The 24,445-nt window shown below is 39.3% G+C and overlaps 1 protein-coding gene across 1 annotated transcript; it reads left to right on the top strand.

Annotated features, from left to right (window-relative positions):
• The first annotated feature begins 67 nt into the window (after window positions 1-67).
• On the top strand, window positions 68-678 carry LOC134214778 (cuticle protein 38-like). The gene is made up of 2 exons (XM_062694090.1): window positions 68-223; window positions 293-678. The coding sequence occupies exons 1-2, from the start codon at window positions 209-211 to the stop codon at window positions 560-562; spliced, it is 285 nt and encodes a 94-aa protein (XP_062550074.1). The 5' UTR covers window positions 68-208; the 3' UTR covers window positions 563-678.
• The last annotated feature ends 23,767 nt before the right edge of the window (window positions 679-24,445 follow it).

The raw sequence follows: 24,445 nt of genomic DNA, 5'->3' as shown, positions 1-24,445 counted from the left end.
CGATATCGAAGGATTCCTTCGAATGATAAAACTGGTGGTGGCAATTCTGGTGTAAGACCAGCTGCTTGCGCCGGATAGTTCTGAACAGCTACCGATTCGAATTTTTACTATAAATATTGAGGGCAACGGATGTTGCAGTATCAGTTCCCTCAAGCATCTCACTTCATTAACTAACGTTGCTTCGCAGCTAACAAACCAAATATTCAAAATGTTCGCTAAGATTGTGAGTAATCGAAAATTTTGGGTTTTCTGAATTGATTTCTGAAACAACTATATTCTCTCAAATTCACAGATCTTCATTGCCGCCCTCGCCATCGTCGCCGTGAGCGCCAAGCCCGGATTGGTCGCTCCGTTGGCCTACTCTGCCCCTCTGGTGGCCGCCGCTCCAGCTGTGGTTACTGCCCAGAGCTCGCAGTACATTGCCCGCAACTACAACGGAATCGCTCCTTTGGCCTACACCGCTGCCTACACTGCTGCCGCTCCGGTTGCATACGCTGCTCCAGCTGCATATGCCGCTGCTCCATTTGCTGCTGCCGCTTACACTGCTCCATTCCTGCTGTAAGCGTCTGAAAAGCCGGATTGATCTGATTGATTTGGAAACTGCGATCTGTTTTAATTGATATTTGTAATTGTGATTAAATGTTATGAAGCGTTAGTACAATTTTAAAACAAACACAACTGACACTTTATTGAATATGATGACAAAATTTGACTCATTTTAGTAAACTCAATAATTAATTGAAAAAAAAAAACATCTTAACAAAACTCAAAAACGTATTTGAGGCACACTGCACTTATCAACATCAACATGAAAAAGTGTCGATCAGACCGCATCGTGCTTTCGTGCTGTTTGGTTCTATTTTCTCTTTTTGCTGAAGGAAGTTTTTAATACTACCCGAAACTATTTTAATTTCAACAGTGCTGCTCAGCGCTATTTGTACCCACTGATCCCGTTACGATCTTTGCAAGGACCCGTGCCTTCGTTTTACGTTGGGCACGTTTGCGGAAATAAAATTCCGACAAGCGGTGGTAATCCTGCAGGGACACCGTTCTGGGAAAAACCTCTTAGAAGGTCACGGCTCCACGTTCAGCAATGAGCATTAATAAAAACAAGAGGAAATGGTAGTCCCTGAATTCTCCACTTCCTTCTAAGGGTAAAATCAGCAGTGATTCAAATCGTTCGGGGCTGTCAGTTTGAATATGAATCTGAAACATTCATTTTCCCAGCAGCTGTTCTAGATTCATCTTTTATACCAGTCAAATGTCAAAAATATAAAACTGGTATAACGCGCCGTTCTATTTTCTTCAGATTTGAACCACGATTGAATCACGAGATTCAAATATTTTCCAATTGTTTTGGTGTATGAATGCGTCATTCTATCTACGGATCAACCCACTTTGCAATTACGGCGCCTTTCTTGGCGCCAACATGATGATTTCATTTAATTGAAAATTTGAAAAAACATGAATAGAACACTGCTGGGGAAACCAGCGAGTTTGTTCTATTTGACTCCAGATTCAAACTAGAATAGTGGTCGAAAATTTGGAATGAAACTGAATCACTCCTGATTTCACTCTAAGGTTTCAAGACCGTCATGCCAAAGCGCGGAAAAAAATAGAAGGAAGCTGGAGACTTCAGATATTCCTTCTAACTCTAACATTCAAAATAATTCTTCTCCTATCGAACTGAGCAATCAGTTCGATTTGTATAATGACAAAGTTGAGCAAATCGAATCTACCTCTAGCCCAGGTGATTCGATTCATGCAAAAAAGCAAAGGATTCTGCCAATTGTGGTATCTGTTGCCGAGTTTTCTGGCTTTAGGAATGAGATTTTGAGTACACGCAAAAAAAGCGTTCCCGAATTCGTGAACCAACAAAAATACACCGTGATTTAATTCATGTATTCGGGAACACCAGTCACGTTTTCCAGAACGTTCCAGAAAACGTGACTGTATTCCCGAGTTCGTGACTGTTGTTCACGAAAAAATACACCGTGAACTCGTTAGTTCACGAATTCATGAACGCCTTTTTTTTGCGTGTAACCTTCAGGGGATCAAGGTTTCATTTCAGATTGCCAGGAAGGGTGACTGTCGCGTTTTGCCGGGATCCTTTGACGATCACAAACGTCTTCTTCAGTATTTAACTTAGAAGCGCCACAAATTCTTCACGTACGACGACAAAACGGAGCGATTGTTCAAAGTCGTCTTGAAAGGTCTCCCCAGTGATGATAAAACACTGGATGAGATTAAAATTGAAGTTTCTCAATTACTTAGATTTTCACCAGTCCAAGTAATTAAGATGAAAAAGAAATCTCGCTCTGGTACTTTCCAGAGGGGTATTTCTCAAGAATTATATTTAGTTCACTTTAACAAAAGGCCTGTATTATGTCTCATGCCCGAGTTACATGTAAATATTTCCGCAGGCCTGGGGGAAATTTCCAAAAACCCCACTCAGTGCCGTAAGTGCCAAAAGTGGGGTCACGGAACTAAACATTGCCACATGGATGCTAAATGCATGTTTTGTGGTGGAACCTCTCACGCCAAGGACGTCTGTCCTGTGAGAGAAGATTCCAATAAATTTAAATGTGCCAATTGTGGGGGGATTCATAAATCCAAACTACTGGGAATGCCCTTCACGCAAAAAAGTTTTGAATTCCCGTGCAAAATTGATGACGGGAAATTCCAATAGGACCCCAGCACTTTATGCGAGCACCACTCGCGCTCTTTACAAAGATTAGCAACACTAAGTTGCACTGAGCACACTGAGCATCTTATGCGAGCACCACTCGCGCTCATTTGAAAAAAAATCATTACAATAACCAGCCCCCTGAAACGGCTGTCATCTGCATACAATGTGATTGAAGCCGAAAACTTGGTGCTAAACTTGGCTGTCAAGCGATGGCTTTAAGCACGGGACACACTGACGCATGCGACAATATCGCTCGAGGGCAGATTTCGAATAAAAAACAAAATAAACAGTTTTTTTTTATTTTGAGGCTCGATTTTAAGCTGTTGTTAAAAGAAAAAGCTCACCATCTAAAATATGTTTCAAAACTTTATTGCTATTATCTCTATAGTTTATTCGTTCATTTCAGATACACATGTTTCGCTATAGCGCAAAAGTTATCAGCACTGTCTTTGTCACAGTAACAAATATCAAATAAATTATAATAACAAATTTGTCAAGTCTGCCTGATACCCATATCGATATCTAAACAGTTTGATAGATATCTAAAATAATTTGACAAATTTTTGCAAGTAGAAAAAATAAGACTTCAAACCAATTAACTGATTGATCAGCAGTGATTCATTTTTCCTTTTAACTGTAGAACACTATTCTCGTTGGAATCTGAAGCAAAATAATGTTTTATTTTTGTTTAAATAAATGAAAATTATCTTGCTGCTCAGAAACGCCGGGTACAGTGCATTGATCCGAATTCCGTAGTTAAAATAACGAGTTCAATCGTCAAAACATAAAAGAAATGTTCGAATCTCGTGATTCAATCTGCAGAAAATATAACAAAGCTGTGCAACAGTTTTGAGCTTTTGAATCTGCACTTAAACAAATCTAGGGCAGCTGCTGGGAGATGCATGTCTTAGATTCATATTAAAATTAAATGCACCAATCTGAATCACTATTAAACTGATTTAATTCTTAGGTAACTTAGGATTCTTAAGATTAACTCATAATCGGCACATTTGCGACATGGGCAGTATAGTTAGGTTTCTTGTCATCCAAAAGAACTTTTTCCGGTGCATGATAGTTATTATTTTTAATCTCCAGATGTTTACGCTAAGTCCATTATGCTTCCAAAAACTATTATTCTAACAACACACAAATGGTCTAGAATAAAGCAAAATTTAATTCACAAGGCGACATCCACTTCCAGTTGGATCAGATCATATGTAAAGTAAAAAGGTTCCAATAGTGTTTCATAAAACACCTGTCGATGACACGTACAATGACTAAGTAGATTAATTTATCTTAGTTTCGACGCCCATATTATAGTGAGCTCAAGTTTGTAACCAAAGAGTTTATGCGTCAAGATCAAATAGATGAATTGATTTCGTCTGGAAAGTAGATGTGCTGTCTCATATCTCATAGTGGCAGTTCAATATTTATCGAATAACCCTGCTTGCAGACCAAGATAACTTTTGATAGATTTATGTTTTATTGGTTTTTGAAGGTGCTCCAGCCTTTTTAATACTGGGTATTTATTAAATCTTTGAACTGGCACTTTCAATTTTAATTCGTTAAATGAGACGAACCTTAATGTGTGTTTTCATTCGGATTCTGATAAACTTATTTTACAGAGAACAGACGTAGATGCACGAACAGAATTTCGTGGAAATCGTGTGTAAAGATTTAAATCGCGCCTCAGCACCGCGAACACAAGCTGCCCGACATGAAAGCTCAATCTAACTAAGCGATGGTGTTGGAATACACAACATAAGATTGAAGATGAACGTCTGTTCTCTGTACTTATTTCTCGGAGGACCTTAGCCGGTCCGGGGTCTCCAGTAGCCTTGCGAGCAAAGGCGTAGGATTGCCAATCCGGAGATGGCGAGTTCGATTCTCGGTCCGGTCTAGGATGTTTTCGGGTTGGAAACTTTCTCGACACCCTGGGCATAGTGTATCCATTGTACGTGCCACACAAGATACATTGGCATTGGCGGGCATAGAAAAGCTTTCAATTAATAATTGAGGAAAGTTGAAGCAGGCCTAGTTCCAGTTGGAATGTAAAGCCATTGAAGAAGAAGAAGACCTTAGCCGGCCCTGTAAATACAGTATATTAAATCTCCGGTTCAGGCATCCCTAAATTGTCAAAATAAGATGATAATTAACAGAGTTACAATACATTGATTTAATTTCTCTCAAAATTTGCTTATCCCAGTTAATTTGGTCATGTACAGCATTTTACAAGCGCTAATGACCGCCTCAATTGAACTCAGTTTTAGGTAGAGTAGAGACAGTTTGAAGTTTGACTTGTGTGGTTTGACACAAAAACGACAAGTTTTCCAGCATCATGGACTAAACCACGATGACGTCATGCGCCGATTTTCAGTAAGAAGAAAGCATCCGCTGCGGGTAATGTTTACAAAAAAGGAACCTCGACATGAACATCCGGTGAACTAAAATGCTCCGAGTTCACTAAAATATTCATCAGCCCGCACCGGATGTCACTTTTTCAACCGATAAGAAGAAATATCGTGGAAAAAGAAGATGCTTGTGGTTAGGCGATTGAAAGTTGCAAGAAGAAGAAGAAGCCGAAGGATGATATTTGAAAAAAATCACCGGGAGGCAAACGGGAAATTTTTAAAACTCCTCTTAAAAATTCTAGAAGTATACGAAAATTATTTGAAGCTCTTTTGGTGGAATGTCTAAAAGTAATTTGATTAAAAACGGAAAGTAGTATGTACGGGGTTGGACTTTTTCTTATAATGTGTATCAAGTATGATATCACAAAATTAAATTTGAAATCGAAAAATTGCGTTTATTATGCAATAGAAGGAAAGTACAGCCCCGTACTGCCAACCGTTTTTAATTAAATTGCTAATAAAATTTTTGTGAAGAGTATTAATAAACTTCCCGTATACTTTCCCATGCAATTTTTTTCAAATATATTTCTTCAACTTCTTCTTTTTCTTCATGCAACCTTTATTCGTCAATAATGATACATTCATGAGGATTCTGATGATCGCTGCGATGTCAAACGACACAAGACAATCGGCAAATAGATTGCACCTTACCAGAACATGTTAAATTTATCGAAATTAATTTATTGGTTTTTTTTCGGTGATAATTTCGGCTGATTTCGATGATAATTATATTGTGGCGGCTATTACCGCACGTAAAATGCTGGATAAATTACGAAAACAGAACAATATAACTTGAGTTATTGAAATTTAAATTTTCACGATCGAAAATCATTTTGCGATCATTAATACTTGCGCGAAATGTAATCAGTGCAATATGAACGGAGCTTTTAACTTCAAGAACAGCACTAGCGCCACACCAACAAACGGTGGCTTCAAGAACTTGTGCTTGTTTCACGGGGTTGACAATAACTCGTACTGAGCACTTTATGCGAGCACCACTCGCGCTCATTCAAAAAATCATAACAATAACTCGTACTCACTACCAGAAAAAGTTTCGTTTGGTAGCAATGAACTGCCCTATACGTGTGTTTGGGCCTACCTTTTTTTCTGGAAGTGCAAGTTTGAGGGTTTGATCGAAGAATTAATTCCGTCCATTTTTTTGCTTAAGTTGGTTTCAAAATAGGGGTCCAACCTAAGAAAAATGTCCATGCATTGGACAATTGTAGCATCTGTAACAAAAACACTAATATATTTTTTTAAATTCACATTTCATAGTTTCCTATGCGAAAATAAAGATGTTCCGCACGCCTATGAAGAAAAGTTTAACAACTGAAAAAAACAATTTACATCTCATTATTTCATCGTTTTAACATTTTTTTTTCAGCTCTCGAATGGACCAACGATTTCAAATCACTTTTAGAGTGAAATCAGTAGTGATTCAGTCTCGTTCTCGTTGCAAACCCTCGAACACAATTCTAGTTTGAATCTGAGGTAAGATAGAACAAACTCACTGGCTTCTCCAGCAGGGTTTTATTCATGTTTGAAATTTGTTTTCCATTAAATGAAACTACTATGCTGCTGCTAAGGAAGGCGCCGCAACGCAAAATGGATTAAAATGATGCATTCATACACCAAAACAATTGAAAAATAATTGAATCTTGTGATTCCTTAGTGGTTCAAATCTGTGGAAAATAACAGGTCCAGTTTCAATTCATTTTCTAAAATTTACTCACCCAATGTCCAAGTATTCGACCACATCACTTCCACTCGCACAAACAATTCAATTTCTTTATGGGTGCTCCCGCTTGCTCAATACTACATTTTTTGAAAAGGCTGAAAATCCAGCAGGATCGCCAAATGTGGAGTTCATCCTGTCTGTTGGCAAGCGGGAGCCACTTGGAACATCTTATCGCACTGTTTGTTCACTGAATGTGATGGACGACACATTCCCCAATTGCTTTGATTGCCGATGATGTGACTCTAAGTTGTCGTTCACATTAGGCCTACTTCGATGGTTTCAGAGCAATTGAATATATGATTTATGTAGTAAATGGCAAGTACTGTTTCACTGCCACACACTGCCTACTTGCCATTCCAGTGCAATGGGCAGCAAAGGAATTTGTTGAGAGCTGATCTTCAAATTCTAACTCGCAACAAGTCCAAATTTTTCATAATTGATGACTTAAATGCCAAACACCGTTCAAAGCAATTCCAATGATAAAATTTTATTTGGAGATTGTTCTGCGAAATATTATACTATTCAATATCCCAATGGACCAACTTGTTTTTCTTCCAGTGGAAATCCTTCTACAATTGATTTAGTTTTAACGGATTCAAGTCAGCTAACTTATGCTGACTTTGACACTGATCACCTTCCTGTGACGTTTGAAATCTCACAAGAAGCCATTAACAATCCAACCAGCTCTACTTTTATTATCACAGAGGTGATTGTGATTTATATAAAACGTATATCGATAGGAATTTTGATGTTGATATTCCTATCGATACAAAAAGTGATATTGAAAATGTTCTCATATCTTTGACAAATTCAATTATCGAAGCCAGAGGCATTGCGTCCTAAAAATGTGAGGCTAAGGCAATACCAATGAACTCGTGATCCCGCGTTGAAAGATATTTGGCGAGATTTGCAAAATGAAATTTAATAACGTTTCGCTATTCTGAGAAACACTAACTTTGAGAATAACGTCTCGAAGTTGGATCCCAGCTCGAAACCCTTTTGACCCCGAAAATTCTTAAAAACCCCAAAAGCCAATTCCAGCGCTTAACATTTCACTAAAAGAGCTTTATTAATTTTGTTACAGCATAGAGGTAGGCTAAGGTTTTAGCCATATACAGTATACCCCCGCTGATCCGACAACTGTATGGCCGGACTATTGGGGTTTCTCTCGTTAATCCGACTATCAAATCCATACAAATGAACCAACACAAAATCACAGCACAAATTTGAAAAATGACAGCATAATGTGTTTAAATGGGTGTTGATACTTTTGAATCCGGAAAATTCCGAATTAGCGAGATCCGGACTAACGATTCGTCGGATTAGTGAGGTGCGGATAAGCGGGGGGATACTGTACCATAGAAATAATTTTATCTTTATTCAATTTAATAAAATTTCTTCAACGTACTTTCTACAACGTGCGAGACCTCATAGTATAATATGAGTCCCAAAAGATTAATGTTTGATCTAACGTTTATCACACAAGTGTGTTATTTTGTACAACTAAATTAAGTAGGAAATTGTTCAATAAATATCATTCGCTTACTGGCGCTTACATGTTTTAAGAGAGTTTCCTAAATTTCCATATCTCATGACAGCGAATTACCATCAATCTCCAGCTATTTTCAGTGAAATATGACTACAATCATCTATTAGCATAAAAATAGCTTCATGTTATGACGTTTTCTTCCAAAAACATCCCATGGAAGCGCCAAAGTCCTTTCCATCATCATATACGATTAGCGTTGGTGCCACCGCGTGCCTACGCAAAATAAATCTATGCGGCTCTTATTGTGATTCGGTCATAACTTTCCCGCTCTACCGTACCGGATGGACTGTCTTAATTCCAAGAAGAATCTGAAAATTGAAGAGACACTTGACCTCCGTACCACGTGTTGCACATCCGTCACAACAAGTTCATTATCAGTGTCATCCGGTCGATGCATGGTGGGGTTGGGTGGTGGTTCATTGCGACAAACCAGTCACATTGCACACTTCGAGAGAATGCTGGAAGTTCATCCCTGAAGGGGAAATAAGCAGATCTCTTCCGCTGTGCTGAGAGTAATTTTCTCCCACTTCGGGGGTACAATCGCCGATGCCCTAGTTTTAGATTCTCAGTCCTCTCGGAAAAGGGAATGACGTCATTGTCCCGATTCCGCAGGATGGTATTTCTCGCACGGCTGAGATGTGTTCTGCATCTCCGGCTGCAAACAGTCAGGTAAGTGCGACTGTTTTCCCTATAACTGTAGCTCGCGGGTCTGAAGGAAATGCATCTTGTGGTGGGATGGATATGCAAACTATGGCTGATGCCGGTCAATGCACCCGGCGAGTAAATAATGTTTGGGAGTGGGATATAGAATCCCACTCCCCTTTCGGTAGTTTTGTCCAACAATGTTGACCGATCCTACGTATGCTGATTCATGCAGAAAAGTGGGTGCGTATCAGTGCTGCGAACTCGATTAAGGAATATGTTGTTTTCCATGTAAGGAAAGTACCGTTGGAGCATCACATAATAACATCATACTCCTTCATAAGTGGTGGCACTTTCGATCGTCTCTTCAGTAAATGGACTATTTTTAGAACGATGAACGCTGTTGTCTGCTCATTGGGGAATTCCATTGGATATTGTCTGTTTTATATCATTCAAGAACAGATTCGCGTACCGGAAAGAAATGTTATAATTTGGGTCAGATATCAAAAATAATAATTGCGACAGTAAAAGATATTGAACGTATATTGTTCATTAAACTTTCCTTAAAAAAAATATTACGAGTGTATTGGAATGTCCTAGGTAATGGTTATTTGGAGCATTGTAGAAAGAACGCAACCAAAAGTTCCTAGGGGAACGGTTCGGCACTTCATCTCATAGCTCCTATTTCCATCCCATCAAAAACAAAGCAATGAAAAGGAATTTGGTTTGTTTCTTACTTTTATGATTTTTTTCACAAGTGAGCACCCGTGTTAGCAAAAAGAAGCGACGAGATTGGTGCTGTTTTTCTTTGTTTGGCGATGAGATGAATATATGTACAGTGTGATGGAAAACGGAACAGTTCCCCTATTTATTATTAAATTCACTCAGCTGAAATAATCAACTCTGTAGTTAACGATTATTTTTTTTTTTTAAATCATGGTAAAAGATTCTTGTATTGCTTAACATTTAATGATAAAAAGATGACGTTTCATTCAACTTCGTTTGATTTGAGTAGGGGAAGGAGATGCAATCTGCCCTAGCTAAGCAAACGCTGCTTTAATGTCTTAGCTGTAATGATTTTCATGGGTATTTTTACCTCATGCATCAGTTAAACAATATACCTAATTGATGCCATCTAAAAATTGTAGAAAATCTCAATCATATTGATAATATTCACATTTCAAAAAAGTGGTAATATTTCGCTGCTGGAAAACTCATGAGGCAAAACGTCTTCTAGCTTGCAGCTATTAGAGAACAACGCACCACGCGTCGGCAAATCAGCATTCTGGTATGGACAATGCGTGGAGACGCGTAGTACATTGTAGGTTAGTCCCACTAGGGCGTTTTGCCTCGCCAAAATGTTAGATGTTTACAACCTACCTTAATCATATCCCAGACAACCAGAATGCATGCATAATAGAATTGTTTTTCTGTTATGCGATGCCTATGCGCACAAATTTCATCGCTTACCAGTCGCGAAAACACTTTTTACGTACAAAAGTGGAGGCGATATAAGTGTATTTCTTATCCGACGTTGCACGGAAGTGTATGCGATGTGCACGATTTTTATGCGAGTTTGTTCGTTATGCATTGCGATGTAGTTTGTGATAACAAACTCTGTTTGACAGATAATCCGATTTCATGTGAGTTTGATTGCAGGAATATGCGATGTCAACAAATGAAGCTGGAATAAACTCGTAAAATAGCCTACTGTGCGGGAAAATTTATAAATAAACTGATGAGCTTTGCACAACAATGCGAATCTGATGAAACTTGGATCGGTAAACGATTTTGATCGTGCATTCTTATGCGATGTGTGGTTGTCTGGGATATGGTTTAATTCAACCAGTGTCATAAATCCTAACTGCTGGGGCACTTAAAAAGCAATAATCAAATTATAAGAAAATGTATTTGCTATAAGGTACACTGGGGGAAGTGGAAAAGGAAAAATCGATAGTGCATGTTTGATTTAGTGTAAAACCGGTTTAAATGATTTAAATGCGTTCAATCAAAATGGGCTATCAAAAACAGTCAATTTTGCACCAACTGTGTTGTAATTCATATCATTTTGGTCGCTTGAAATTTATGGAAATAGATTTTAACATTAGGAGTTGTTTTTCCACTTACCCTAGTGTGATGGGGTAAGTGGAAAACCCATGTTGCCTTGACCTTCAATAGTGATGAGTAGTTACATATAACTCAAATCAATACGACAATTGCTCTGAGTATCTTTTGTGCAATAATTTCATTACCTAAACGGAATAGATCCTCAAGGAATTCTCGTAATAGCTGGGGGAGGGCTGGTTTTGCCTTCTCGAACTCTAAGTGTACGTAAAGTCTATATGTTCTCCCCAAAGATGAACTTTTTGAAGGAAAAATGGGACTTAAAGGGTTATAAACTAATCAATATAGTTTAACGAATTGAGATGATGTATGTATGTGCGTGTTTGTATGTATGTGTGTGCGCAAATCACGTACAAAATTATCATTATCTATTATCTATATTATCTATTCTTAAGCACATGTCCTTAACCAATTTGTTCGCAAAAAAATTGCATTTAACGGCGAAACTTGTTATGAATAAAAATTAATGTGAATTATGCAATACATTTACCTATCAGTGTTATTTTTTACTTTCTTAATATTTTTTTTTCATATGTAAAACATGTGAAAGGCATCAGTACCGATAGGTGGATTAATCAGGCATTTTCTCATTTATATGTGTCCAATCTCCACTGGAATCACAATGATAATAAAGAAGGAACATATTAAGATTCACAGCTATCGAAATAAACCCTGAAGGGAAGAAAAATGTTGCGTAATTAGAACATTATCCACTTCCCCCGCAGTGTTTGATACCTGGGGTAAGTGTAAAACCTTTGAATTATTTGCTTTTTTGGTACAAACCACTACCAATTGAATGGGATTAGTTTAATTGTATTACAATGGTCTCCTGTGATATAAATTCACTTGAAAAAAGAACAATTGGTGCAAATAAGAATTGATTTTATGAATGCAAATATCAATTTTTCGCGAAACCTAAAATTACAGTTCAAGCGTTAACCGTGTTAGTGTACGTGTTATACAAATTTCAACATAGTATAAGTGTGAGCATCAAAATATAACATTGCATAATGCTATGATGTGGTAAAAACTGTAAAGTATGTACAATTCCAATTTTTCGAGTCGATTTTTACACTTACCCCCTTTTTCCACTTCCCCCAGTGTACCTTAATAGTAATAAGGATGATAATGTTAAATAAATACGGAATACCTAGTTTAGGCGATGGTTGCATGTATTAAATATTTATCAAATAAAATTAGTTAAAAATATAAGATACTCCGGGGCAAGTGGGATCTAAAAAAATCGCTAGTTCAGCAAAATTTTGTCGCATGCTTAGAAAACAGGGTATTTGAGAACATTAACGAAAGATACATCATCATATGCTTTCGGTGTTCAAGCGTACACACTTTGAAAGCCATTTAGGCCGATACAAATATTAAATTTATTTTATGTCCGTCAGCTCTTGGAAAACACGAGGGGGGGGGGAATAAAAAAAATAACAAGGAAACGAAAAAAAAAGTCCAAACTGCGAATAATTGCATGAAAAATTTGGAATAATGGAAAATGATAGCGAAAAATATGAATATTTGTTACATATTTATCCAGTAATGAACTTAGCACAAACTTTGTGAAATTAAAAAGTACTGGAACTTATTTCTGAAAAAAATTTTGGTTTTTCTTTTTGGGATAGCTTTTGCTGATGGACTCAATGTTGAATCCATAACACCAACATTTTTAAAGTACGGCTAGAGTTATAAGTTTTTGTCAAGTCAAGTCAAGTATGAACCTCAAATCGGTTGTACTGGGGTAATGGTCAGGTGTACTTTTGAAATCAGAGATGTGTTATCTGAACATGTTTTATGCAGGTTCGGAATTACAGACTTCCCGGACTATACGGAATAGATATGTGAAGTTTGAAGTAGAATCGGTGGAGCACGTGATATCAGCTGGTCATATCATGCTCACGTTCCTAAAAGTATTCAAATGCCATGCTACTTGTTAACGGCCTCGGATAAACCCGTAGAGAGGATGCAATGGACGCTGAACTTACTCATCCAAGAAATATGCGTGGATCAGCTGCGGCTGTTGTAAGGAGGTCATTTTGGCTCATGCTGCCTGAGCACTTCCCAATCCTTACATTTTCTCGACACCCATGTACATGTGGCATTCATTAAGTTAAATCCAATTCTCACACACCCATTCTTGTGTTCTGAGCACCTTTTGGGGTACACGGGGCCAACGTTAAGGATCTCCTATCTCCTATCGACTTTGTTTATTTAGGGTTTAGCCGCCAGGCGATCCTGAGTCTGCTTCTGCTGCGATGTCCTGCCGGATTCCAGCGCTTGCTTGCAGATTTCGTCTCTGCTCTTACGTTGTCTGTGGCCGGCCTACGCCCATTCACACTGTAGAGTTGCCGTTGATATTGGATCTCGATGGCATCGTCGATAGGGCTCAGCATTCGGGATCCAGTTGTGCACCCAACAGGCCAACAGGAGCTGTAAATCATAGACATCGGGTGATGAATACTTGAAATCTATGTGGTCTCTGCCAATATGCACCAAGTCTTACTGGCGTAAAACATCACAGATTTCACGTTAGAGTTGAATATTCGAGGTTTGGTGCATTGCCTGGACAGATTGGATCTCCATGTTCTGCTGCTGCGACTGCTAGAGAGGTCTATGATTTCGCCGACTACGATGAACGATGCACCGATTCCGTGGTCAATTAGTACCAAATGGAGGGACTCTTGAAACTCAATGACCTGCTCCAGGCTACTGCAAAGCGTGACAGAATGGTTCTCACATGATCGTCCGTGGCGGAATCCTGCCTGCTGCTGTCGGAGAATTGTCAACCTTTCCCTATATCTGAATTAGGAGAGGTTGTCAAAACTAGAAGAAGTTGTTGTAAGTGGTCGAGCCAACGTTTCAGCTGATCAACTGGACCGATGAGTGACTGACATGTCGCGTCTTTATCTATCAACCACGGATTTGTCTTTGCTTCATTCGGCCGGGGAGTCAACCCGCAAGCGCTTCTAATGTCTGCAGCCAGCAACATTTGGCTTACTTCGCAGACCTGTTTTTAGTTGGCTGGGCTAGTATTTGACTCCTCTGGAACTGGAACAGCTGAAAACGCAGACGATGCCTTCTTGAGTTCACAATAAACGCAGCGCTGACATTGCGTTTAACTGTCATATTCTAACTGGCGACAACGCATTGCTCGGATTCAGCGGTGTCAGGAGAGTCTCGGGCGACGAATCAACATAGACCAACCAGAAGATCCTGCTATGAATAAATCGTTTGTTGAAGACCTTAGAACTCGGTGGCAGCGTAGAAGATAAGTGAGCAGTGAAGAATGCTTTTATCGAAATCGGCGAAAAAAACTTAGGTGAACTTGATGAACAAAGGAGTAAAGTAGAGTCCGTCCGGTATGTATCCCTGTAAGTGAAGTCGGGCGCTGCTGAAGACAGGACAGGCGGGCATGGGTAGACTTCCTGACCGATGAAGAAAGGATGGCTGCAGCAACCGGAGGTTATTGCACCAATCACTCTTTGACTTGGACATCTGAAATATTGGTTCGAGAACTTCGAACAGCGTCCACAAGTCTCAGCCAGCGTTCTTCAAAAAGCACTCATCCGAGGTGTACAATTTGGACTACTGGCTAATGATCACGAAGCGCTATATTATTTAGTAATGTGACGCTCACTTATGCTGAGTAGGCCCAAAGAGCTGACTTTTTGCGGCGTCTCACCATCAAAGTCAGCAGGACCAGGATGTTGAGTGTCAACGGGAACAGCTCCGCAAACTTTGCAGTAGCCGGACGATCGGAGGATTTCAGTATCTTGACAGTCTGATATCATCAGATAGCGAAATTGGGATCGACATGGAATCACGAGCTGTACCACTCGGTCTTGAAACGTGTTGAGTATAGACAAACATAACGCAGATGATGTTTAAAATCTACAATTATGACGACCTTTCAGCTGGATAGCGTGTGCCGAGCAATATAAAAGCCATCGATTACCGATAACAAGATGTAGATGTTCGAGAACATTAATGGAAATGGGTAGTCCACATATTGCAAGGCAGGTTAGACGGAATCTGTAAGCAAGAGTCCCCTTAATGTGCGTGACCTGATAGGATATATAATATTTATGCCGATAGATATTTATTTATTTATTCAGACAAAGGCCAAAGTGGCCTGTGCGGTATATAAGAGTCTTTTTCATTCGGCTCGGGCCATGGCTACTGGTATCTGGTATCATTTTCGGCAATCACCAGTGAGCCCTAGTACACAAATTCTTCAACCACTTCGTTTTCGTCACCATCGGTGCAAACTCGCGCTGGGTGGCTCACATTGTCTTCATGTACTTCGCCTTCGACGTGTTGATGACTAGTCCGATCCGTTTAGCTTCCCTCTTCAGTCTGCTGTAGGCTTCCTCCATCTTCTCAAAGTTACGTGCCATAATATCTATGTTATCGGCAAAGCCAAATAGCTGGACGGGCTTATTGAAAAATGTACCCCTCGTGTTAATCCCTGCTCTTCGTAATACCCCTACCCCGATGTTGAATAGCAGACACGAAAGACCATCACCTTGCCGTAACCCTCTCCGCATTTCAAAGGGACTCGAGATTGCCCCTGAAACTCTAACTATGCACATTAGGGTGGCTCAAATTAGTATATGAAAACTTTTTTCAATTTTTTTGATGGGCCGCTCTCTTGCACGGCTAAGCATTAGTTATTAGCATTTCTCTGAAGTGGGGTTTGAACAAATTTCGTTTCTTTTACCTTTGAAAAGAAATAAATTCACCCCTACAACACTCCAGTAAAATGCAAATATCTTTGCCTAATAAACTCTAATCTTCTCGCGGTCTTCAGCATAACATTCTGTATTTAATTCTACAAGAACTGAATGAGTATCATTGTTCTTGATCGTAAATTGTGCCGTCCAACTGCAAATCACTGTTTTTGGATGTTTCTGCATACATTTTTCCACATAAACTTCCAACGAGTTTAGCACCGCCCAAACGTTGACCGATTTGGCTGAAATTTTGTCCAGAGCATCAGGGCATCGAATAGAACCGAATAAGAGGGCGGCCCATCAAAGAATTTGAAAAAGTGTTTTTTGAGCCACCCTAATGCACATAACCCGATCCATTGTCGCCTCGATCAACCGTATCAGTTTATCCAGAAATCCGTGTTCGTGCATTAGCTGCCATAGCTGGTCCCGATCGATTGTATCATATCTGAATTTTGAAGTCGATGAATGGATGATGCGTGGGCACGTTATACCTATTCGCGACATTCCTGCAGTACTTGACGAATGGCGAACACCTGGTCCGTGGTGGAGCGTTTGCCCATAAAACCCGCCTGGTACTGCCCCACGATCTCCGATAATATATATGCTGTTAATTTCATTTGAAATATTCTTGGTGACAAATGTATGGTCTATAAATGACATATTTCGTATCAAGATTAAAACAGTGATGCACATGTTCAAAATAAAAAAAAATTAAAATCGGCAAAAAAAAATTTTTTTTCGCCTCCTCAATATTTTTGGAAAGTTGAAGGGGGGGGTGACATAAAATAAATTTAATATTTGTATCGGCCTTATTCAATTACAAAAACTATTGATAGAGACAGTAATAAATTTACTCCTTCAAACGGGGCAAGTGGGACCTATTTTGTTTTGTACTTTGAAACGAAACTAATGCGAGGAATAAAGATATAATGCCCATATTATTTCTAAATCGTAGAATTTTCAGATTAAGGATGGAGGTTGGTTGCTTGTCGGACTTTTGTTTTTGCCACAAACAAGGGATTATAATGTTAGCGAGTTTCATAGTAGGCTTCGTTGCGAATTGTTGCCATTTAATTTGCTTGTAATTAATGTTTTTTTTAGTTCAATGAGAATGAAAATCATTTTCGAATTAAAGGTCAATTTTAAAAGTGTTTTGTGCTTTAAAGAAATTACATAAAGGTTTTTGGACTCTGTGGTACACTCTGTCCCGCATTAATAGGTACACCCCATATTTTAAAGATAACTTTTTTTTCTGCTGCACCAATCCTTACCATTTTTTTTGAGTGGATTCAGGGGTTGAATTACCAATGTTTTGCAAAATTTGGCCATGGTACTGCATTCGTTCATCTATTTGCAAATAATTATGTGAAAAAAAGGGTGTTCCACATGTGTACACTTAACAAAAATGAGTTTTTATTTGTTTCCAAAAACGTTCACATGAGGTAAAGAAACCAAACCATTGAAAAACTAATATGGTAAGACGGTATAATGCGCCCCACCTAGCCAAAAGGCCCCCTTTGATTTCTAGAAAACTATAATTAACTAAGGGTCAAATTCAGTTGGTACCTATAAATATTTGTAAAACCATCATCCTATGTGAATATGGGAATATTTTTGTATTACTTAATGAAAATATTTGCAAAATACAAAAAGTCACAGTTTTGATGTAACTTTTAATGTTTGTTTGCTGAACATTCTGGAGCGACTCTGGCATACTGTCCGCAAAACTTGCACTGGAACACTCAGTTGGGCAACAAAATTACTCTTCTCAGTGGTTAATAGGATATAAAATTGCTTCCATCTTCAAAAATTCAACGATTTTCGAAAACATGTTTCACCGGCCAAAACGCCCCAGTGTAGGCAGGACGATATTCCCACACCAACTGGACACAAGCGCAGCGAGCCTGCAACAGTTGCTTCCAAATTGTATGGAAAATATTGAAATGTAATTCATACCTGCTTGGATGGACCTATGTTGGTTTTTTAATGTCAAGCGCATAAGGATTTGTAGCCTTTTTATTATGGGATTGATAAAATACTAATGAAGGGCTATTAAATGATTTTGGTTGAGGTGGGGCGTATTGCCCAGGAACTTTTTAAATTTCATTTTTTCACGACTTTTCAAAAAAGCTTTATTACGTGTTATCTGTAATATTTTTATGTGACTACTCACAAGCATTTGTGACTTCCTGCACTACCAAATAACACAAAGTTTGCATAAATTGCGTTGAAAAGTAAAAAAGTTATCAAGGAGTTGCCTCAGGGGGGGCATATTATACCGTCTTACTCATGGTTTTTCTAATCTTATTTTGATTACTTGTGAGCTAAGAAGTATTTTGACGCCTTTTGATAAATTTACAAGCACTTGATTCAAAACGTCTATATATGCGCATATTACATGATTCATTTGATAGCTATTTGGAATAGTTTATCCTCTTGGTCTTCCTTACTGGAAATCATGGAGAATGTGAGAATTAGAGCATTTTAGCGCTTCTCGACGAAATTTATAACTTTTTAGAAACTTGAATCAAGGCAGTACTTGGACAATATCATTGTAATTTTTGTCATTGTTTTTTTTTTCAAAATTACCTTAGCATTAGCATTAGCATTGAGCAATTCGCACAATTTCGTAGGTGGTACAAGCCAAGACTATTGTATGAGAGTAACAGCACTTTCATCCGTTACCACAGATATTGATTTGGGACTAATCACTATCTCTTAGATGGAAGCAATGCACTCTCCAATAGTCGAGATCTGTCCTGGCCACGTCCTTGCTAATGCTGAGGAAGGGGAAGGATGGTTAGTTGGACACCTACTTAAGAAAGATGCAGAGAACTCTACGACCTCTCATAGGTGCCACGGGAGGTTTTGGGATTGTGTGGAAGGTTTTTTTTTTCATTTCGTTTATTTTGTAGGCTCAGACGTGTGTAACACTTTGCGGAGCCATCAGCAAATGTTTGTACTTAATTACAAAAACAAAGCTAAATTCTAATAGCAACTAATATTAAAACTAGTTATGATAAACTTCAATTTCTTCAACTGCAATATTCAACGCTTTTGCAATCCTCGCCTTGTCATCTTCGATTATTGCTTTTCGTTCGTTATCGTCTGCTATCCACTCGTACGTCGGCACACTGAACCGTCTCTTTCCGCTATGTGAGACCGAAGGTAGGGTACCAGCACGCTCGCTTGTAGAAGGAATAGCTACGCTCTGCGTTGAAACAACATCGGATGGTTGCCGTTGCTTTAATTTCATTTTTACCACTTTCCGTACTTTTGTATCGACACGAGACTGATCCGCACAGGGTTCTGTTGTGCCTTCTTTGTTTTTCCCCGGCGGTGCTATTCCTTGATTCACAGTGGTCTTCTCTTCGCATGATGAATTTTTTCGTTGTTTTTTCATCGGGCAAGATTTTTTCATGTGAGTCTCCGACCTACATGCAAAACATTTCGCTTTTATTCCATCATAATGGATCCTTCCCTTACGATGGTTGAAATAAAGTATTTCCGGAATATCCTCCTCGATGTCCATGTAGATACCTCGGACTCCAGTAAACATGTCCAGCTGGAATTCAGCTGGGAATCGTTCACGAACGGTTCGTTTGACTTTACCAAACTTAGACAGTACCGATGATAGTTCGGAATCTGAAATCTCCGGCGGAAGATCGTAGACTCTCACATAACGAGAAAATTTTCCCGCTACAGACATGCGAACCATCACTTGTTTACCGTTGGCATATAAGAATGGAAGCACTTCTTCATTGTTCTCTAATGAAAACGACATAGCGGCTTCGGACTTAAAGCGTATAAATACTGACTTTTCGTCAGAAATTTTATACGCTGACTCCATCTCAGAATGGTCTCCTCTAATCGCTTTCACAAAGCGGGCCATATCCGCCAGTGATGGTTGCGCAGCATTCTCCGGAAAAAGAAATGCCAAAGTACTTTTTACCGTCAATTCACTGCACATGTTGACTGTTGGCACAAAATAAAACACAGAAAACAAACGCACGAGTGATCAATACGTCTATCCACATCGAGATGTGATCGTCCACTGGTGTGGAAGGTTATAACAGTAGGAATCGTTTTGGTAGAACGAGAAACACAGAAAGAACTAAGATAGAAATACAAAGTAAAGGGACGAGTAGTAGGAAAGGTACGACCTCCTGCTTATAAGGCAGAAGCGGTATCCACTAGACCACCGAGCTCGTCATCATTTTTTCAAAATTACCTGTCATGAAAATGTATGCGACTTTAACAGACTGCTAAAGAAATGTTTTTATTACACAAAAATAATAAAACGCTTGGTAGAATTTGTTTTTTTTTGCTGAGAAGCATATATCCCATTTATCAGGATTAAATATCGAAAAAGCATGACATATCTTCAACATGGGACATTGGAAACAGATTTACAGGGTTCGGCTATTGAAGTGCTTCATAAGAATGAATAGTCAAATTGATTAGAAAATATTCCAGTTCAATTTCAATCGATTTCACTAGAAAACATCACTTTTTGAAAGATGGGTAAAGCTCATCTTTTTCGTCCTTGAGCTGAGCCACTCGTCGCAGACGATTGAGGAACGTATCGTACGAGGCTCGCAGGCGCTCTTGTGATATTTTACCAGAGGCCACCAGATGTCGCTTCGGGACTTGCACAAAAAACCTGATGTTTTAGAGCAACGGCGGCCTCCAACATAATCCTGATAGTGAAATTCATAGGACTTATGTCCGGCGAACTCGCTGGCCGCTCTTAGCTCAAAATAACCCTTGAAAGCCCCTTATTTGTGTTTTTATTTTCACTTTTTGAGCCGATCAATAATCCCAACCCTGTTTTATGATATTGATAGCATAATTTGGCTTCAAATTAAAAATTAGATGCGTAAAATTGTTTATAAAGAATTAATTCGCCATGCAATTTCATCAGACCGATCAATATTAACAGCCATCATAGATACTGCTCCAAACAGTTATACCAAACAACATTTCAAGCCCTAGGGGAACCCGGGGCAAGTAGGTCACCTTAAGCATTTTTAATGATTTTAATGGTTTAAACACCACAGTCAAACGTTTATCGTACCATCGTCGGGAGTAACAATGGGTCAAATGGGGTGAGAATGGATCACTGTTTCAACTACTTAGACTGCTTGTATTGCAAGAAGACTAAAATATAAAAGACCTTTTTGAACGATTTTGCTCTATGATCTCCAGATTGCCGGTGAGAGCGATAACCCATTCTCACCCCCCAGATCTATTGTCACCCCCGATGACGGTACGCAAAATGTAATATAGATTGCTATCTTCAAAGCTAAATCAAAATCTATATGAATCAAATGAAAAAAATGAACGAAATATAAACATCTGTTTTCGATGTTTTTCTTATTGAAAAACAATGAGCGGGGCAAGAAGGGTACCCTGCCGGGGTAAAACGGACACACATCGGAAAAAGATGTAATAAAGTAGTTTATCAAGTAAAGCGTATGATTTTCATTCAGATAAAGTATGTAGACCAGTGGTGCTCAGCATTTTGTGCGTTTTTCCCTAATTTGCTTGTCACTCAATAGAAATGAGATTTCACCCTACAAGTTAGTACCCAGACAAAAGCTTTCTAATATATCTATCAGGATATTAAAACGAATATTGGTGTTAAAATTACTCCGTACGACTTGATTACAGGAAAACTACCTAGCGGCCCGCGGGCCGCACTTTCGTTTTGTTTTTATCGATTCGGAGTGAATTTAACACCAATATCCGTTTTATTACCCTCAGCCGATAGCTTTCGACCAAGTGTTATTTTGTATGGTAAAGCTCATTTTTATTGTGTAAGAAGTAAGGCCGTTACAAATATTTAATTTAAATTATGTCCTACTGGTCTTCGGAAGGTCAAGGAAGGGATAATAAATAATAAATATTAAAATGGAAAAAATCAATACAACTCCTCGGATTTTTTAAAGAATGTTTTGAAAATCCACAAAATCGTCAGTTTGGTACGGCGGCGAACTCTATTCGATCAGAGCGTCTTGCGCAGTCCAAAGTACGTACGATTTCTAGCCACTATGCGTTTCCGAATTTCTCTGCTGGTATAATTTTCGGCAGTCATCACCCGAGCAGCACACATGTTGTACATAGATCACAGTTGCTTATGTGTGACCCGATTTAGTCACAATTAGGTTACTGTAAACAGTATCATTAGACTTGTGCTGCTTGAGCAGTGAGCCCAAGTACACACATTCTTCTACCACTTCGATTTCGTCACCACCGATGCAAACTCGGGGTGGGTGGCTCACATTGTCTTCTCTTGAGCCTCTTCCTATCATGTACTTCGTCTTTGACGTGTTGATGACTAGTCCGATCCGCTCGGCTTCCCACCTCAGTCTGTTGTAGGCTTCCTCCGTCTTCTCAAAGTTACGTGCCATAATATCTATGTCGTCGGCGAAGCCAAAAAGCTGGACGTACTTATTGAAAATTGTACCACTCGTGTTAATCCCTGCTCTTCGTATTACCCCTTCCAAAGCGATGTTTAATAGCAGACACGAAAGACCATCACCATGCCGTAACCCTCTGCGCGTTTCTAAGGGACTCGAGAATGCCTCTGAAACTCGAACTACGCACATCACCCGATCCATCGTCGCTTTGATTAACCGTGTCAGTTTATCCGGAAATCCGTGTTCGTGCATTATCTGCCATAGCTGGTCACGATCGATTGTATCATATGCGGCATTGAAGTCGATAAATAGATGATGCGTATGCACGTTGTATTCGCACCATTTCTGCAGTACTTGGCGAATGGCGAACACCTGGTCCGTGTGGAGCGTTCGCCCATAAAACGCGCCTGGTACTGCCCCGGCTCCACCCCACTACCCCGAATGCCAGTACCCCGAACGCCATTACTAATGGGACAGTACCCCGAAAACCATTACCCCGAATGGGACACCACCCCGAAATCCATTACCCCGAAAGGCAATTACCCCGAAAACGTTACGAATCTGTAGTATTCTATTATTATGTTTAATACCAACAGATATCGATTAATCGCAAAATGACAATCTTTGCGAAGAATAAAACAATAGAGATACTTAGATAAATACATAACAGATTCTGTTTAACCAACAGTTTTGATTTTTCTTCTAATTAACTTTAACTGTCATTCCTGTTATTACGACCTGGAAAAGTACTACTCTACGAAATGGAGTAAGAGAGCCTTTTGACGTAAACTACGTCTAAGGGGAAGACTCAGATACAGGGTGTAAAACCGAAATTTCCAAATTCGAGACCGTCACGAAATTAGGATAGATTTCAAACGCTAATAGCGTCTTTATCTTTCGATGGATTTTCGACATTTGTATATCAATCGATTCAGAAACTCTCCAGCAATTTGCCAATTCTATTGATACTATTGATTATCAACGTTAAACTATTGAAAATGTTATTTCTTTCCAAACCGGGTGAAAAATTCAGTTCCGTTTATAAATCCCCAACACGGACATCAGATTGCAGTAAGGTACGGGCCTTTTGATCCACTGCTTCGTTTTCCCTGTGTATAAAAAGCCCCGTGTATCGCGTGCGCGCGTCATTTTCATTCTGGATGTCACGGCGAGCGGACCAGGGCGTCCAGAAGCGGTCCCAGTGACAATGGCTGTCTCAGCGGTGGTGGTGCGGGTTAAATTTTTTCGGTCGGTGGTGGTGGCGGTCGTGGAAGCAGCAGCACATCATTTTCATCCGTGTCCCATCTTCGGCGGATCTGGCAATCGACGGCGTTCGTTGAGCCGAATCATCGGATGGCGCTCGCGCAGCCCAGTGGCTGCTGTTAATAAGGCGCATAAGTGGAAATTAATCGGTTCTTTTCAGGACCATCATTATATTTGGGAGGAAGGTTAAGTTGAAATAATTTTCCTAAAGTGCAACCGTTAGGAACTGGAAATTTTTTCGGTGGCGTAATTCGGAGTTTTTATGATTTTAGTGATTGAGAATGTTGATATTAGACGAACTTTCTTCATAGAACAAAGCATAATTGTTTGGCATCGGTAGCGGAATCATAGCATTTGTGCCGGTCCGAGCATAGGCTGTCATCAATCTTCCGATGCAGCAATTTATTCACTAATGTGGCGTTTGCAACGATTTGAATGTTGTCGGCACAACATGAAATTTTCCCGCGAGACTCTAATTCTGTATTTTTCCTGTTGATGATTGAAAAAGAAATCGGTTCCGAGATGAACTTTATTCAAAGCGCAACGCTAACGTCGGTAGTTAAATCCCAAGCAAGTATCGGAAGGAGACCATGCAAACAATTGATTCGCATCATGACTGAAGAAAATTGTATGGCGTCAGTATTGATGTTTGCTACAGATTTTTTGACGTAAACTACGTCTAAGGGGAAGACTCAGATACAGGGTTTAAAACGGAAATTTCCAAATTCGAGACTGTCACAAAAATTGGTTTGGTCTATTGTGGTAAAACACTCATGGACGATTCAAATCAAGCCCAACTCAGCACCTAAAAACTCATGGATAAATTAAATCATCGTATGTTTTCTGTACGTAGGGTAACGGTACCAAT

Source organism: Armigeres subalbatus, chromosome 2 (assembly GCF_024139115.2).
Source record: "Armigeres subalbatus isolate Guangzhou_Male chromosome 2, GZ_Asu_2, whole genome shotgun sequence".
In the NCBI taxonomy this organism is placed as follows: domain Eukaryota; kingdom Metazoa; phylum Arthropoda; class Insecta; order Diptera; family Culicidae; genus Armigeres; species Armigeres subalbatus.
Note: the sequence above shows the minus strand (reverse complement) of the source record. Positions and strands in the feature narration are given on the sequence as shown.